This window comes from Lithobates pipiens, unplaced genomic scaffold, assembly GCF_037356315.1.
Source record: "Lithobates pipiens isolate NorthernLeopardFrog02 unplaced genomic scaffold, aLitPip1_a1.2 Scaffold_22, whole genome shotgun sequence".
In the NCBI taxonomy this organism is placed as follows: domain Eukaryota; kingdom Metazoa; phylum Chordata; class Amphibia; order Anura; family Ranidae; genus Lithobates; species Lithobates pipiens.
Window position 1 is genome coordinate 229,104,706 of NW_027507784.1, and position 14,621 is coordinate 229,119,326.

General features: G+C 47.6%; 1 protein-coding gene across 1 annotated transcript in view; it reads right to left on the reverse strand.

The window, feature by feature from the left end:
• RSL1D1 (ribosomal L1 domain containing 1) overlaps positions 1 to 14,621 on the reverse strand; it is a 218,784-nt gene that overhangs the window by 154,185 nt on the left and 49,978 nt on the right. The window contains exons 2-3 of the mRNA XM_077448904.1: positions 7,827 to 7,966; positions 2,799 to 2,937 (exon numbers count right to left, since the gene is read on the reverse strand). Of these exons, the coding sequence (XP_077305030.1) occupies positions 2,799 to 2,937; positions 7,827 to 7,966 (279 nt within the window). The remainder of the gene's footprint in view (positions 1 to 2,798; positions 2,938 to 7,826; positions 7,967 to 14,621) is intronic.

The window sequence follows — 14,621 nt, forward strand, 5'->3', positions numbered from 1 at the left end:
ACACGGGTGGGGGGGCAAACATTCATGCGGTAGCACTTTTATTTGCAGGCTTGCAGGTTTCAGGGACCTTTTTGACCGCCCATGTGCGTCCTGTCAGGCTGGGGACGTTTTGACGAAAATCCGGGTGGACGACAAAGCGGTTTGTGAACGGAAAAAAAGAGGGCCCTTGCTTACGGCGTGGCTCCTTAGCCTTCCTGGCCTGTGGGAGTAGCGTGCTCTTACCACCGGTGGCATTTTTAATAATGTCATCTAATGAGGCTCCAAAGAGCCAGTCGCCAAGGAAGGGAAGATCAGTCAGGGCTTTTTTGGATGCCTGGTCAGTCCAGCAGACCAGCATTTTAGCCAAGTTGGATAACAGGAGGTAGCGTATACAGGGCAGCGTCAGAGATGTACTTAAGGCCTTGCACTAGTTGGTCTGCTAGTTCCATGCAGACAGAGGAAGTCTGTTGCTCTCCCAATTCGCAGTGCAAAAGGTTTGCCCACTCAGTCAGTGTCTGCGACAAGTGCAGATGCCAGTACAGGTCACACAGCTGACCCCACAACCGTAAACAAGGAACGAGCCACTGCCTCTGCCTTCCTGTCCGTGAAATCCTTGAACGCAAGAGTCCCCTCAACCGGGATCGTGGTTACTTTAGTCTTTCCTCAAAGGGTTAACGCACTGCCATGTATTTGGGGACCGAAAAGGTCAGTTGCGGGCGACCCCATTCCTTGTAAATGAACTTGTCAAAATAAGTCAGATACGAGAACACCTTTGGTGAACATGCTGGCATGCGGGACCCGCTGAATCATCAGGGTATCACGCACAGCTGTGATAAGTGCTCCAACAAGCGCTTTGTCATGCCCGGACCCAGACGGGGACTCATCCTCACTGTCTGAATGGTCCTGGTCAGCGTCTGACAAGACAGAGCAGAGGTCGCCAGCCTCAGCAGGACCCGGGTCTGCGGCAGAGTTCTCCGCAGAGGACGGGGGGGGGGCGGGGGGCAGGGGCTGCTTTTTAGCACCTTTCTTCCCATGCACTGCCTCCATCTTGGCAACGAACGAATTGAGGACAGCCCTCAGGGCATCCATGGGCACCGCACAGTCCGCAGGTGACCCGGTTGCAATTGCCTGGATTTCGGGGGAAGAAACACCAGTTTCTGAAGCCATGCTGACCCTACCCTTTCTGCCACCCAAAGGGGACTTAGGACAGGGACATTCCCACCCTCCTCACTGCCGCTGACTGAGGGGCTCTAACCCGCCAGACTCACCACCCTGAGGAGTTCTGCGCTGTTCACAAGTAGTGCCTGTAGACCCCGAGTGCTCCCAGGTGCAGAGGAAACAAAACCTGTGTCGGTGGCAGTACGTTAGAATGAGCGCTAAGTGATCTGAAAAATGTGCTCACGCTTCAATAAAATGGCCACCCAGCGTCCTGAACAGGAGAGCACTGAAAAAATGGCCACTTGAAGCCCAGAAAGACATGCTGCCCTCGCCCACACCTAAAATGGCCACCGGACAGCTTCCATGAGGGACAGACAGAACTTGACAGACATCGCCGCACCGAAAACACAGCCAGACCCTCACAGGCACCTTCCGGGAGCTTAACACCCAGGATCCAGGACACCACCAGCCAGCCCCCTATCCCAGGTGAGAGCCCTCAGGGATCTTACACACAAATGCATGCAGCACCCCCACCCCCCCCCCCCCGTGAGGTGCAGGGGAGGGAAGATAGGGACAGGGGAGAAAAAAGAGGGAGGTGAGGGACCCCCGAATCGACCTCCCAGGGAATGCCCAGCTGCTCAGCCCCACCAGGCAGGGAGAGTTGTACTTACAAGTCCTGAAGAGCTGGGAGACATTCCATTGTAGATCAGTACAGGGTAGCTACTGTCCTCGGCATACTGTGACGCAGACATCAGTAGCCCTGTCACATGTACGCCCCGGAGAATAAAAGCTCACCGTTCACCTCTGGAGCCGAGGTTTGTCATGGCCTGCCGAGCCGTACCTGCGACCTGCACACGCTCGATGGCCAGACTGGGAAGACTACAAGGATAAGGGTATCCAGCCTGTCACCCATCCGGCTGTTGATAGTAGATCACAGAATCAGTCATCTTGCGCAAAGAAACAAGCATCTGCATTAAAAAAAAAAAAAAAAAAAAAACACACAACATGGACTGATGGGCCCGCAGGGTTCCCAGGTCCTTCTCCTTTACTAGGCAAAAAAAAAAAAAAACAATGCTGCTTTGCAGGGTGGAGGATTGTATCTGCCCTTTACTGGTTAAAAGAAAACTAAAGTACTTCCTGTATGGGATGGGTTATATAGGGGGTTCACTTCCTGTCTGAAGACCTTTGGTCTACCAGAGTCCATTCACCTAATGGAGTATAACCCAGCAGTAATGAATATCAGCCCGACTGTCCCACGATGTATGAAATAGAAAAATTTAAATATTTTCCATTTTCAATGTTTTGTTCCATCTTGACATTTCATGGCCTCCGAAACTGATAGACAGGGAGGACGTGAAATCACCATTTTACACCCTTAGAAAGCCTGAAGGCGGTGATAGGTTTTCAGGTCCTGTACATGGCTAGCCTCACATGAGGTATCCCCGTACTCGGCATGTTTGCGCAATATATCAACTTCGTGTATTTGTCATTTTTCAAATACTTGTGACAAAAAAAAAAAAATATTCAATGGGCTCAACATACCCCTCAGCAATTTCCTTGCAGTGCCAAATTGTAAAAAGTGCTCTGGTCAGGAAGGGGGTAAAACCTAGGGCTGAAGTGGTTAAATCTACTAACAAAGCTTAGATGCCTATCCTATTTACCTTGGTTATCTGTGTAATGCCATGCTGGGCAAGCATTTTTTTGTAGAAAATTTCTGTTTGTTCACTCGTCATATTTGGCTCATCTCTAGTAAAAAGGCAAACTTCACATGCATCAGGCCTTACACCATGAGGGAGAGGGCTGCAGAAAAAAGAAAAGAAAATAAATGCAACAGTGTTTAGGGGACTACAACCACCATATATTCTAGTGCTGCTTGTGAATTAAAACAGATTCTCAGCGCTGCCCTTGCATCTCTTTTTACTTAGTGAGAAAATATAGAAAAGAAACAAAATCCTTCTGCTAAAAGTAAACACCCAAGAGGCTTGTATAGCAACAATGTTCTTACTAAGAACAGGTGTTATTTCTCCACAGCTGGCAATCCGATGCAAACTTTTAGCCCTGGTTCACATTATGAATCACAAAAGGTTAGGGCGGAAACAAATCGGTTAATTGACAACTAATCGATTATGAAATTAATCGGTTACCATTTTCATAATAGATTAATCGGCCAGTAACAAAATGGGGTTAAAGTTATTGAGTCTGATGATATTTACTAGATTGAACCTTTAAAAAGTATCTCTCCACTAATAGTATATACACTATATCAGAGTGGATTAGATATATTGCTCCCTAACCATATATAGTTATTTATATTTTCTACTGCATAGAGATATTTAAGAATAAATAGCCTTTTTTTTAAACTTCACATATTAACTAAATTATACACCACACTTTAAGGTTAACCAATCAAAACAAAATCGGCCAACTAATCGATTATGAAAATAATCATTAGTTGCAGCCCTACAAAAAGGCATACATTGAGAATTTTTGTGCAATTTGAGCGCATTTTGAACGGGCTCAAATCGCACCAAAAGTAGTGTAAGCACTTCTTTTGGAAAAGTACTGCAACAGTATCCCAAGGTACTTTTGCACCAAGCGATCTGCATTTGGGGCATCTCTAACTTAACATTGACAACCACTGCACATTGCAACTGCAATTTTGAGTACAGTGCGAAAAACGGCCACAGATTGCAGGTTTCCAGCACCACCTTATGTGAATCTAGCCTTAGAGCAGGCTGTGAAAACAGTTCTAGTTCAAATGGATACTAAAAAGGCGCTATGTTACTACCGTGCATTGCAAAAGTATTCATCTCCCCCCTGGCATTTTTCATGTTTTGTTGCCTCAACCTGGAATTACCATGGATTGTTTGAGGATTTGCGTCAATTTATAGAACATACCCACAAGTTTGGTTCACAAAAAGAAAAAGAAAAAATTCTTCAATTAGGACAAAACAGAAAAAGTCAAAGTGCACAACTATTCACCCCCCTAAAGTCAATACTTTGTAGGGCTATCTTTTGCGGCCATCACAGCTTTAAGTCGTATTGGAATGGTCTGTATGAACACATCTTACCACTGGGATTTTTGCCCATTCCTCCTTGCAAAATTGCTCCAGCTCCTTAAAGTTTGTTTTGCGCTTGTTAACGGCAATCTAAAGCCTCACACAATCGGACTTTATACCAACTTTCCCATGGACTTTTGTACAAAGGGCGTTGGGCCTGAACTTGTTAAGCATACACACAATCTGACTTTTTCAACCAACTTTCACCAAATCACGTGGTTCTTCTGCTCTTTACCGCCACCTTTGGTCAACTTCTGTATTGTTGTCTGATCTTTTGCATTGGTTCTGAGCATGCGTGTTTGTAAAGTCCAATGGTTTTGTGTACACACGATCGAACTTTGCTCCATCAGACTAATGTTATTGAAAAGTTTGTCTGTTCGCACAGCCAACATTTGTTCAATGAAAACCAAAAAAAAAAAAAAAAAAAGTTTGTCCGAAGGCGAGTCGGATGTTGCCTTAAAGCAGCCTATTTGAATGTTTGTTGTCAAAAAGTCTGATAGTGTGTACGGGCCTTTAGTCTAACCACAGATTTTCTATTGGATTGACTAGGCCATTCCAACACATTGACAGGTTTCCCGTTACACCACTCAAATGTTGCTTTAGCAGTGTTTGGGGTCATTGCCCTGCTGGAAGGCAAACCTCTAGCCTAGCCTCAAATCACGCATAGAGTCGTACAAGTCTTGCTCAAGAATATTCATGTATTTAGCACCATCCATCTTTCCCTCAACTATGACTAGTTTCCCAGTTTTAACTGCTGAAAAACATCCCCACAACATGAAGCTGCCACCATGTTTCACAGTGTGGTGTTCTTTGGGTGATGTGATGGGTTGCGTTTGTGCCAGACATTGCGTTTTCTTTGATGGCCAAAAGGTTCCATTTCAGTCTCAGACCAGAGCACCTTCCACCATACATTGTGAGTCTCCCACATGACTTTTTGCAAACTCAAAAAATGCCATTTTGTTTTTTGCTGAAAGTAATGGCTTCTTTTGGCCACTCTGCCATAAAGCCCAAATCTATGGAGCATACGGCTTATTGTTGTCCTATGTAGTGATGGACGAACTTCCGACGGGACGTTTCGCGAACGCGGCCAATAGTTCGTGAACCATAACGTTCACGGCGGGCCCCATTGACTTCAATGGGAGGCAAAATTTACAAACCTACAGGTCAAATTTGCAGCCACAAAATAAATTACTAGCTGTGCACACATAGTCCCACCACATGGCCAATGACATAACATGTATGAGGTGAATCTGGGATCGACAACTACAAGCGTTTTTTTTTATATGTGCAATTCTGACAATGCAGGACTCAGGAGCGCATGAAGGCAATGGAGGCGAGGGAGGGTCAGGGTAGGCAAAGAAGAGGGTGCAGGAGATGATCACCAGCACGGTGATAGAGCACTGACACCAGCACCTTGATAGAGAGCACCGACTTCAGCAGGGTGACAAAGCACTGACACCAGCACTGTGATATACAGCACTGACACCTGCACCGTAAGCAGCCCCAGGAGGAAGTCCGCATAGCACAGGGATGGTGGGAGCCCCTCATAATGAGCATAGCATAGGGATGGTGGGAGCCCCTCATAATGAGCAGCCCCAGGAGCCAGTCAGCACAGCACAGGGATGGTGGGAGCCCCTGATAATGAGCATAGCACAGGGATGGTGGGAGCCCCTCATAAGCAGCCCCACGAGGAAGTCAGCACAGGGATGGTGGGAGCCCCTCATAATAAGCAGTCCCAGGAGGAAGTCAAGTATGTGCAAGTATTTTATACGTGTATTACACAACTATATACTAGACACAAAATAGTACACCTATACCAGTCCTTAAGGACCTTTGTGGAACTAGTAGGTTGTGATTAGCAGACTGTACCTCAGTCCCTATACTGATAAAGGACTGCTGCAGAACAGGGCAGCAGTCAGCAGTAGTGCACCTCAACCCTATATATTGTGGACCTATACCAGTCCTTAAGGATTAGCAGACTGTACCTCACTCAACCCCATATACTGTAGTACGCTATACCTTACCAGTCCTTAGAAGGACCTTTGTGGAACTAGTAGGTTGTGATTAGCAGACTGTACCTCAGTCCCTATACTCAAAGGACTACTGCAGCAGAAGGGCAGTAGTCAAGTATAATATTCTTTCTATATTTGGAAGAAAGAATATTATACGTGTACAACCCTATTACCATACCAGTCCTGAAAAGGACCTTTGTGGACCTAATAGTAACAGCTAATGATTAAACTGACTGTCCCTCACTGCTACACACAGCGTCCCGTCTGTCCCCATTTACACTGACAAAACACAGGCTGCTGCAACAATAACTTGAATAGCACTGCACTCAAAACTATATCCTGTACTACTACACCATACCAGTCCTGAAAAGGACTTTTGTGGACCCAATAGTGACAGCTAATGATTAAACTGACTGTCCCACTCTGCTACACACAGCGTCCTGTCTGTCCCTATCTGCACTGAGAAAAGACAATCTGCTGCAACAATGACTTGAATAGCAGTGCCTCAAACCTATATCCTGAACTACACCTATACCATACCAGTCCTTAAAAGGACTTTTGTGGTCCTAATAGCTAGCGATTTGGGTCACTGAAGTCTCTCCCTGCTCCACACAGCAACCTCTCCCTATAGTGACAGTAGAAAGAATGTAAAATGGCCGCCGGATCAGGTCTATTTATAAGTTAGGGGGAATTTCCAATTGTCCATGTGCTGTAATGTCTCAATTGGCTGTCCTGTACCCCACGATGGATGTGTCATCATAGGTCAAAGTTCTTTTACACAGTAAACACGCAAGTCCGCCGGGCGAACAGCGGCAATAGTCCGCCGATCGGGTGAATCGCGAACAGCCAAAATTCGCTGTGAACCGACCGGCCATCCCTAATCCTATGTACAGATACTCCAGTCTTTGCTGTGGAACTCTGCAGCTCCTCCAGGGTTACCTTAGGTCTCTGTGCTGCCTCTGATCAATGCCTTCCTTGCCCTCTCCATGAGTTTTGGTGTGCGGCTGTCTCTTGGCAGGTTTGCTGTTGTGTCATGCTCTTTCCATTTGGTTATATTTGATGGTGCTCCTAGGAAACAGGATTTTGATTTTTTATAACCTAACCCTGACTTGTACTTCTCAACATTGTCCCTTGCTCGTTTGGAGAGTTCCTTGGTCTTCATGGCAGTTTTGCCTCTTGCTTAAGTGTTGCAGGCTCTGGGGCCTTTAAAAAAAAAAAAAAAAAGTTGTGTATATGTAATCACAGATCACGTGACACTTAGACTCAGGTGGACATCATTTCACTAATTATGTGACTTCTGAAGGTAATTGGTTGCACCAGAGCTTTTTATGGGCTTCATAACAAAGTGGGTGAATACATATGCCATGTATCAGATTTTTATTTCTGAAAATTAGTTATGTATACATTTTTCTAGTTTTACTTCACCAACTTAGACTATTGTGTTCTGATCCATCACTTCTAATTCAGATTAAAAAAAAGACATTGAACTAAAAGGCTGTAATGTAACAATAGGTAAAAAGCCAAGGGGGTGAATACTTTTGCAAGGCACTGTAAATGACGTGCAAGAAAATCAAATATACCCCAGGGACCGTTTTACATATTAAGATGATATACTTACATTCTGATTGTCTGTAGGTGCTTCGGAATTCTCCAAACGGTCACCATTAAGGAAATCCAATCATATTCATTTAGGAGTAATTTGTTGACATTCTCTTTAGATTTTTTATATGCAAGGAGGGCTTCTACAGCTTTCGTAACCTGTAAGCAAAAAACATTTATCATGCATACAAACTGTTACAGCTCCTTAGATGCCTTATAAATAAAACAGGTGGAAAAAACTCTCCCATTCTGAAATGTAAGTGTATGGTTAAGCATTACAACCAAAGCTAAAGACTGAACTGTTACTGAAGGACAACAGATTAGAAAAAATAAAATAAAAAAGAGAGACCAATTAAAAGGCCTTTCACATGGGTGGACCAATCTGATCCTCAAGTCTGTTCTACGGAGCAGCAGGAGCCATCTGGTGGATCGAATCATAGTTACCGTATATACTCGAGTATAGGCCGACCCGAATATAAGCCGAGGCCCCCAATTTACCCCCAAAAAAACTGGCAAACTTATTGACTCGTGTATAAGCCGAGGGTGAGACATGCCTGTCCATCCCTGTGTGTGTGTCCGTCCATCCCTGTGTGTCCGTCCATCCCTGTGTGTCCGTCCATCCATCCCTGTGTGTGTGTGTGTGTCCATCCATCCATCCCTGTGTGTGTGTGTGTGTCCATCCATCCATCCCTGTGTGTGTGTGTCTCCATCCATCCATCCCTGTGTGTGTGTGTCTCCATCCATCCATCCCTGTGTGTGTGTGTCTCCATCCATCCATCCCTGTGTGTGTGTGTCTCCATCCATCCATCCCTGTGTGTGTGTGTCTCCATCCATCCATCCCTGTGTGTGTGTGTCTCCATCCATCCATCCCTGTGTGTGTGTGTCCGTGTGTGTGTGTGTGTGTGTCCGTGTGTGTGTGTGTGTGTGTCCGTGTGTGTGTGTGTGTGTGTGTGTCCGTGTGTGTGTGTGTGTGTGTGTGTCCGTGTGTGTGTGTGTGTGTGTGTGTCCGTGTGTGTGTGTGTGTGTGTGTCCGTCCGTGTGTGTGTGTGTGTGTGTGTCCGTGTGTGTGTGTGTGTGTGTGTCCGTGTCCGTGTGTGTGTGTGTCCGTGTGTGTGTGTGTCCGTGTGTGTGTGTGTGTGTGTGTCCGTGTGTGTGTCCGTGTGTGTGTCCGTGTGTGTGTGTCCGTGTGTGTGTCCGTGTGTGTGTGTCCGTGTGTGTGTCCGTGTGTGTGTGTCCGTGTGTGTGTCCGTGTGTGTGTCCGTGTGTGTGTCCGTGTGTGTGTCCGTGTGTGTGTCCGTGTGTGTGTCCGTGTGTGTGTCCGTGTGTGTGTCCGTGTGTGTGTCCGTGTGTGTGTCCGTGTGTGTGTCCGTGTGTGTGTCCGTGTGTGTGTCCGTGTGTGTGTCCGTGTGTGTGTCCGTGTGTGTGTCCGTGTGTGTGTCCGTGTGTCCGTGTGTCCGTCCGTGTGTGTGTGTGTGTCCGTGTGTGTGTCCGTGTGTCCGTGTGTGTGTCCGTGTGTGTGTCCGTGTGTGTGTCCGTGTGTGTGTGTGTGTGTGTGTGTGTGTGTGTCCAGCCTACCTGTGTCCCGAGCCTCCGTCCCGTGCCTTGCCTCCGTCCCGTGCCTTGCCTCCGTCCCGTGCCTTGCCTCCGTCCCGTGCCTTGCCTCCGTCCCGTGCCTTGCCTCCGTCCCGTGCCTTGCCTCCGTCCCGTGCCTTGCCTCCGTCCCGTGCCTTGCCTCCGTCCCGTGCCTTGCCTCCGTCCCGTGCCTTGCCTCCGTCCCGTGCCTTGCCTCCGTCCCGTGCCTTGCCTCCGTCCCGTGCCTTGCCTCCGTCCCGTGCCTTGCCTCCGTCCCGTGCCTTGCCTCCGTCCCGTGCCTTGCCTCCTTGCCTCCGTCCCGTGCCTTGCCTCCTTGCCTCCGTCCCGTGTCGTGCCTTGCCTCCGTCCCGTCCCGTGCCTTGCCTTGCCTCCGTCCCGTGCCTTGCCAGGATCGCCGCTCTTCGTCGGCGCCTCGGCGGCCATTCTAAAATTCAAAAGCCGCGCCTCCGCCTTCGCCTGTGATAGGCGGAACACTGAATTTCCCAGCAGCCTGTGTTCCGCCTATCACGGACATCGTCTCATCCTCGTCCGTAGTACGAGGATGAGCGGATGTCCGTGATAGGTGGAACACTGACTGCTGGGAAATTGAGTGTTCCGCCTATCACAGGCGGAGGCGCGGCTTTCGAATTGTAGTATGTCCGCCGTCTGTCTGCTCGATACGCTGATCGAGCAGTCAGACGGCGATGACTCGAGTATAAGCCGAGGGGGGCACTTTCAGCCTCAAAAAAGAGGCTGAAAATCTCGGCTTATACTCGAGTATATACGGTACATAGTTAGGTTGAAAAAATAAATAAAAATAAATGTCCATCTAGTTCAACCATTAATAAAAAAACAAAAAAACAAAAAACAAACATACAATCCCATATACACAATCCTACGCCCACAGTTGATCCAGAGGAAGGAAGGGGAAAAAAACAAAACAAAAACAGGATCCAATTTGCTACAGCAGGGAAAAAATAAATAAAATTTCTTCCTGATCCCAGAAAGGCAATGGGATTTTCCCTGGATCAACTTCACCTGTAAATTTTAGTATCCAGCTATATTATGTACATTTAGGAAAGACTCCAGGCCTTTCTTAAAGAGGAAGTAAACCCTGATGAGTTTACTTCCCCTTTCATTCCCTGCAAAGGTAAAGCATAATGGACTACTACGCATCGCATAGTAATACATTATGTGTCACTTACCTGACACAGGAGCCAGCGATGTCCCCTGTAGTCCGGTGTCGCTGCTCCGCCGCTGTCATTCGGCGAAGCCGTGATGACATCACTCCCACGCATGCGCACGGGAGCCGCCACACGCGGGATATCGCCATTGACGGGTGCCGCGCTCAGTGTGCCTGCGCGCCGCTGTCTACGGCGCATGCGCCGTAGACAGTGGTGCCTGTCTTTCGGCAAATATCTCCTAAACCGTGTAGGTTTAGGAGATATTTCTTGGACCTACAAGTAAACGTTAATCTAGGCTTACCAGTAGGTCAAAGTGTGTTGTAAGGGTTTACAACCACTTTAAAAGCAATCTACTTAGCTGGCCAGAACCACCTCTGGAGTCTATTCCACATTAAGAAGCCTCTCTGTATTTGGAGATGAAATCTCTTCCTCTAGACGTAAAGAGTGTCCCCCTGTCCTCAGTGTTGAATAACTCAAACACCAAGTTCGCTATATGTACCCCTTATATATTTATACATGGTGATCATACGCCCCCTTAATCTCCTCTTCTCAAGAGTGAATACATGCAGTTTCTCTAATCTTTCCTCATAGCTGAGCTCCTTCAAGCCTCTTCGTTTGGTTGCCCTTCTCTGCACTTTCTCCAGTTCCCCAATATCTTTTGAGAACTGGTGCCCAAATCAGATTGCAGTTGGGTGTAAACAGACAGCTGACCGTTTACATCTGACCGCCCATAGAAGAGAGCGGACATGGACTAGCCATCCCTCTGCTCAGCTGGGGATTAGCGGACAGATTCCTCGCTGATCAAACTCAAAACTGAGCCCAACACCCAAAACAATAAAGAACTAGCAAACGTTACCATAATAGGAAACCTTGTGAAAGGCATGCTGGATTTGGCAATAAAGCCGACAATGCACCAGTGTGCCTTAGCCAATGGCGGGTTGCCAAATACTGCTATAAAAGAACAGTGTACGGATTTCCTGGTGTGATTCTGCTGTGGAACTCCTTGCTGTAAGTGTTCTATCATCCCTTTGTACTAGAGGTGCGCATCTTCACTGGTCTCGATTCAATTACGATTATCTGGTCAACGATTCGATTCCACGATGCATCACGATTACTGACGAACTCCCATTTCTGCTTGGGTCGCCTAGGCGGCCCTTCCACCCTACAATCTTCTGTTACACATCACAGATCCCAAAAGATTGTGCGGCCATTCAGGACAGCGCAGTGAGACATGCTCACCCAGCTGTGAAGCTGCAAGCTGTCACAGCCAGATGCCCACAGTAGTATTGCCAGCGCCGTGGACAGGCGGGGGAGAGAATGGAGGGTTTGGGTGGCCACGTCGCTGGATTGTGGGACAGGTGAGTGACTTTTTATTAAAAGAAGATACACTTTTTTTGTAGCTGCTGACTTTTAATAAAGGAGATTTACTGGAACTTTGAATTAAAAATAACCTCACTCCCTTAAAGAGGAAGTAAACCCTAATAAGTTTACTTCCTCTTTGATTCCCTGCAAAGGTAAAGCATAATGGACTATTATGCATCGCATAGTAGTCCATTATGTGTCATTTACCTGACACAGGAGCCAGCGAAGTCACCGCTGTCCCCTGTAGTTCCGAGCGTCCATCTTCTTGGTGGGTCTCCGTGGGTCTCACTGCTCCGGCACATGGGCATGGGAGCCGACACTCGCGGCATATCTGCAGCTTAGGGGACCTACAGGTAAGCCTTAATCTAGGCTTACCTGTAGGTCAAAGTGGTTTGTAAGGGTTTACCACCACTTTAACCACTTCAGCCCTGGAAGATTTGGCTGCTGAATGACCAGGCCATTTTTTGCCATTCGGCACTGTTACTTTAACTGACAATTGCGCAGTCGTGCGGCGTTGTACCCAAACAAAAATTAACGTCCTTTTTGATGTCTTTTCCCCCCACAAAGAGCTTTCTTTTGGTGGTATTTGATCATCTCTGGTTTTTATTTTTTTGCGCTATAAACAAAAAAAAAACGCAACACTTTTGAAAAAAAAAAAAAAAAAAAATATTTTTTGCTTTTTGCTATAACAAATGTCACCATTTTTTTCAAGGAGGACAAAAGGGATCACTGGTGCTCAATTAGGGGGGTCCTGGTGCTTAGTGGGGAGAGATGGGGGGTCCTGGTGCTTAGTGGGGAAGAGATAGGAGGCTAAAGTGCTTCGTGAGGGGAGATAGGGGTCCTGGTGCCCGATTGGGCAGTTTGGAGGCACTGCCAGTCAGTGGGGGGAGGGGGGCACTGGTGCTCCTTACCTGGCTGCTTGATCCATATGAAATTCTGTAGAAGAATCATCCCCCTCTCACTTTTCTTGTCTGTTGCTTTTTCTCATCTAAAACGGATGCTGGGGATGCCAGTGCAGTGATAGCTCAGACATTTCACCAAAGAAAACTTCCTCTGCTCACTTCTCTGCCAGGCTCTGACTGATGACATCATTTATTGCAGAGCCCAGCAGAGGAAGATCACGGTACAAAGAATGTGATGGACAGGACGCCCTGTGCACCCATTGGCTGAGTAGGCAGCAGCTTCTCTGCCAATGGGTATCTCAAGTTCCCTCATTAGTCCCTCCCTACTGTGTCCTGACATTGCCCGCCTCTCTGCTCTCAAGGCTCACGTCTCCTGATGTCAGCAGGAATTCTCAGCCCCGCCCGCCTCTTCTGATTTGATAGTGACAGTCAGCGATTGGGGCTGAGAATTCTCCGCCGACGTGAGCAGAGCTGGACGTGAGCCGGTGTCTTGTAAAATAGTGTCCCCCATCAGATGCTGTCCCCTGCGTACTGCGCATGCGCAGTACACAGGAACACAGATCCGAAAATTGACGAGGACGAACGGCGCCTGCGCCGTGAGTCCAGGTTCTATCCCCACTATCCAAGTGGACATAGAGTTAGAATAAAAAAGAGCCGAGCGGAGCGAGGCCGAGCCCGAAGCGTGGCGAGCGAAGCGTGGCGAGCGAAGCTCGCCCGCGAGGGGCCCTCTAAAATTCTTAACCCTATGTCCGCTTGGATAGTGGGGCTACCTCCTCCACTCGCGGCGCAGGCGCCGTTCAACTTCGGAGTTTTTCCGAAGCTTCGGCTGCTCCGTACTGCGCATGCGCAGTACGGAGCGGACAGCAGTTGATGGGCGGACTGCATTAGGCAGAACACCGGAGAGCATTTTAAACAACAGGGGATACACTCGGAGCGCTGTGCCGGGGGGACACCCGAATCGCGATGCATCGGTGCAGAGATTCATTTCAGCACCCCTACTTTGTACTGTTTATCTGTAATAAATCTGTCTTCTAATCAACATGACCGGAGTTGACTGATTAGTGAGAGAATGGAATTTTAATGACATCATGGTCCTTTCGAGCCGGAAGGATTAGGTGGTGGATCGAGCGGTTCCGTCCAAAATATCGGTGAGTATCAGACTCCCTCTCGCCGAGACCTAGGTCCTCCCACTCAATTTAAGTGGTAAAAAAAGACTGGTCGGCTCCGGGATCCACACCCAACCTTTGCTACTGGACTTATTTGATCCAGTCCTCTGGGTCTGTGAAAAGGTAAGACAGATCTTTTCTTTTCTACTCAAGGTGATTTGGGTTTTTTAATTCATGGAGTATGCCGGCACTGTGGTTGACCATATAAGATCTAGGTGACACAGGGACCCGAAGACAGAGGCACCTGGGGACGTTGCCTATGGTAAATAGACGTAGCCCGCTGTCCAGGACAGATGTCAAAAAGATTTGTTGAAGGGTATACTTAACAGAGGTTGATTGCCTGACTATCTAAAAGCGCTAAAAGTACCAAATTGATCTAGAACGATCGTAAGACCAATTTCCTTCGGGGTGTTTAACCTTACTGCAGAGATGGGTTTTCTTTCCTTGTATTCTTATTGTTCTAGTCTGGTGGTTTAAGTTGATAAAAGGCCGGCTTGGTGAGTAGTATGTCTGCTAAGGCAGTTATATGATCTGTCTGGCTGTAAACTTGTGGTTAAACTCACTCATTTTACAAACAGGGGTGATTATCCCATGTCCCGATAGCCCCTGCAATACCCCTCTTTTCCTG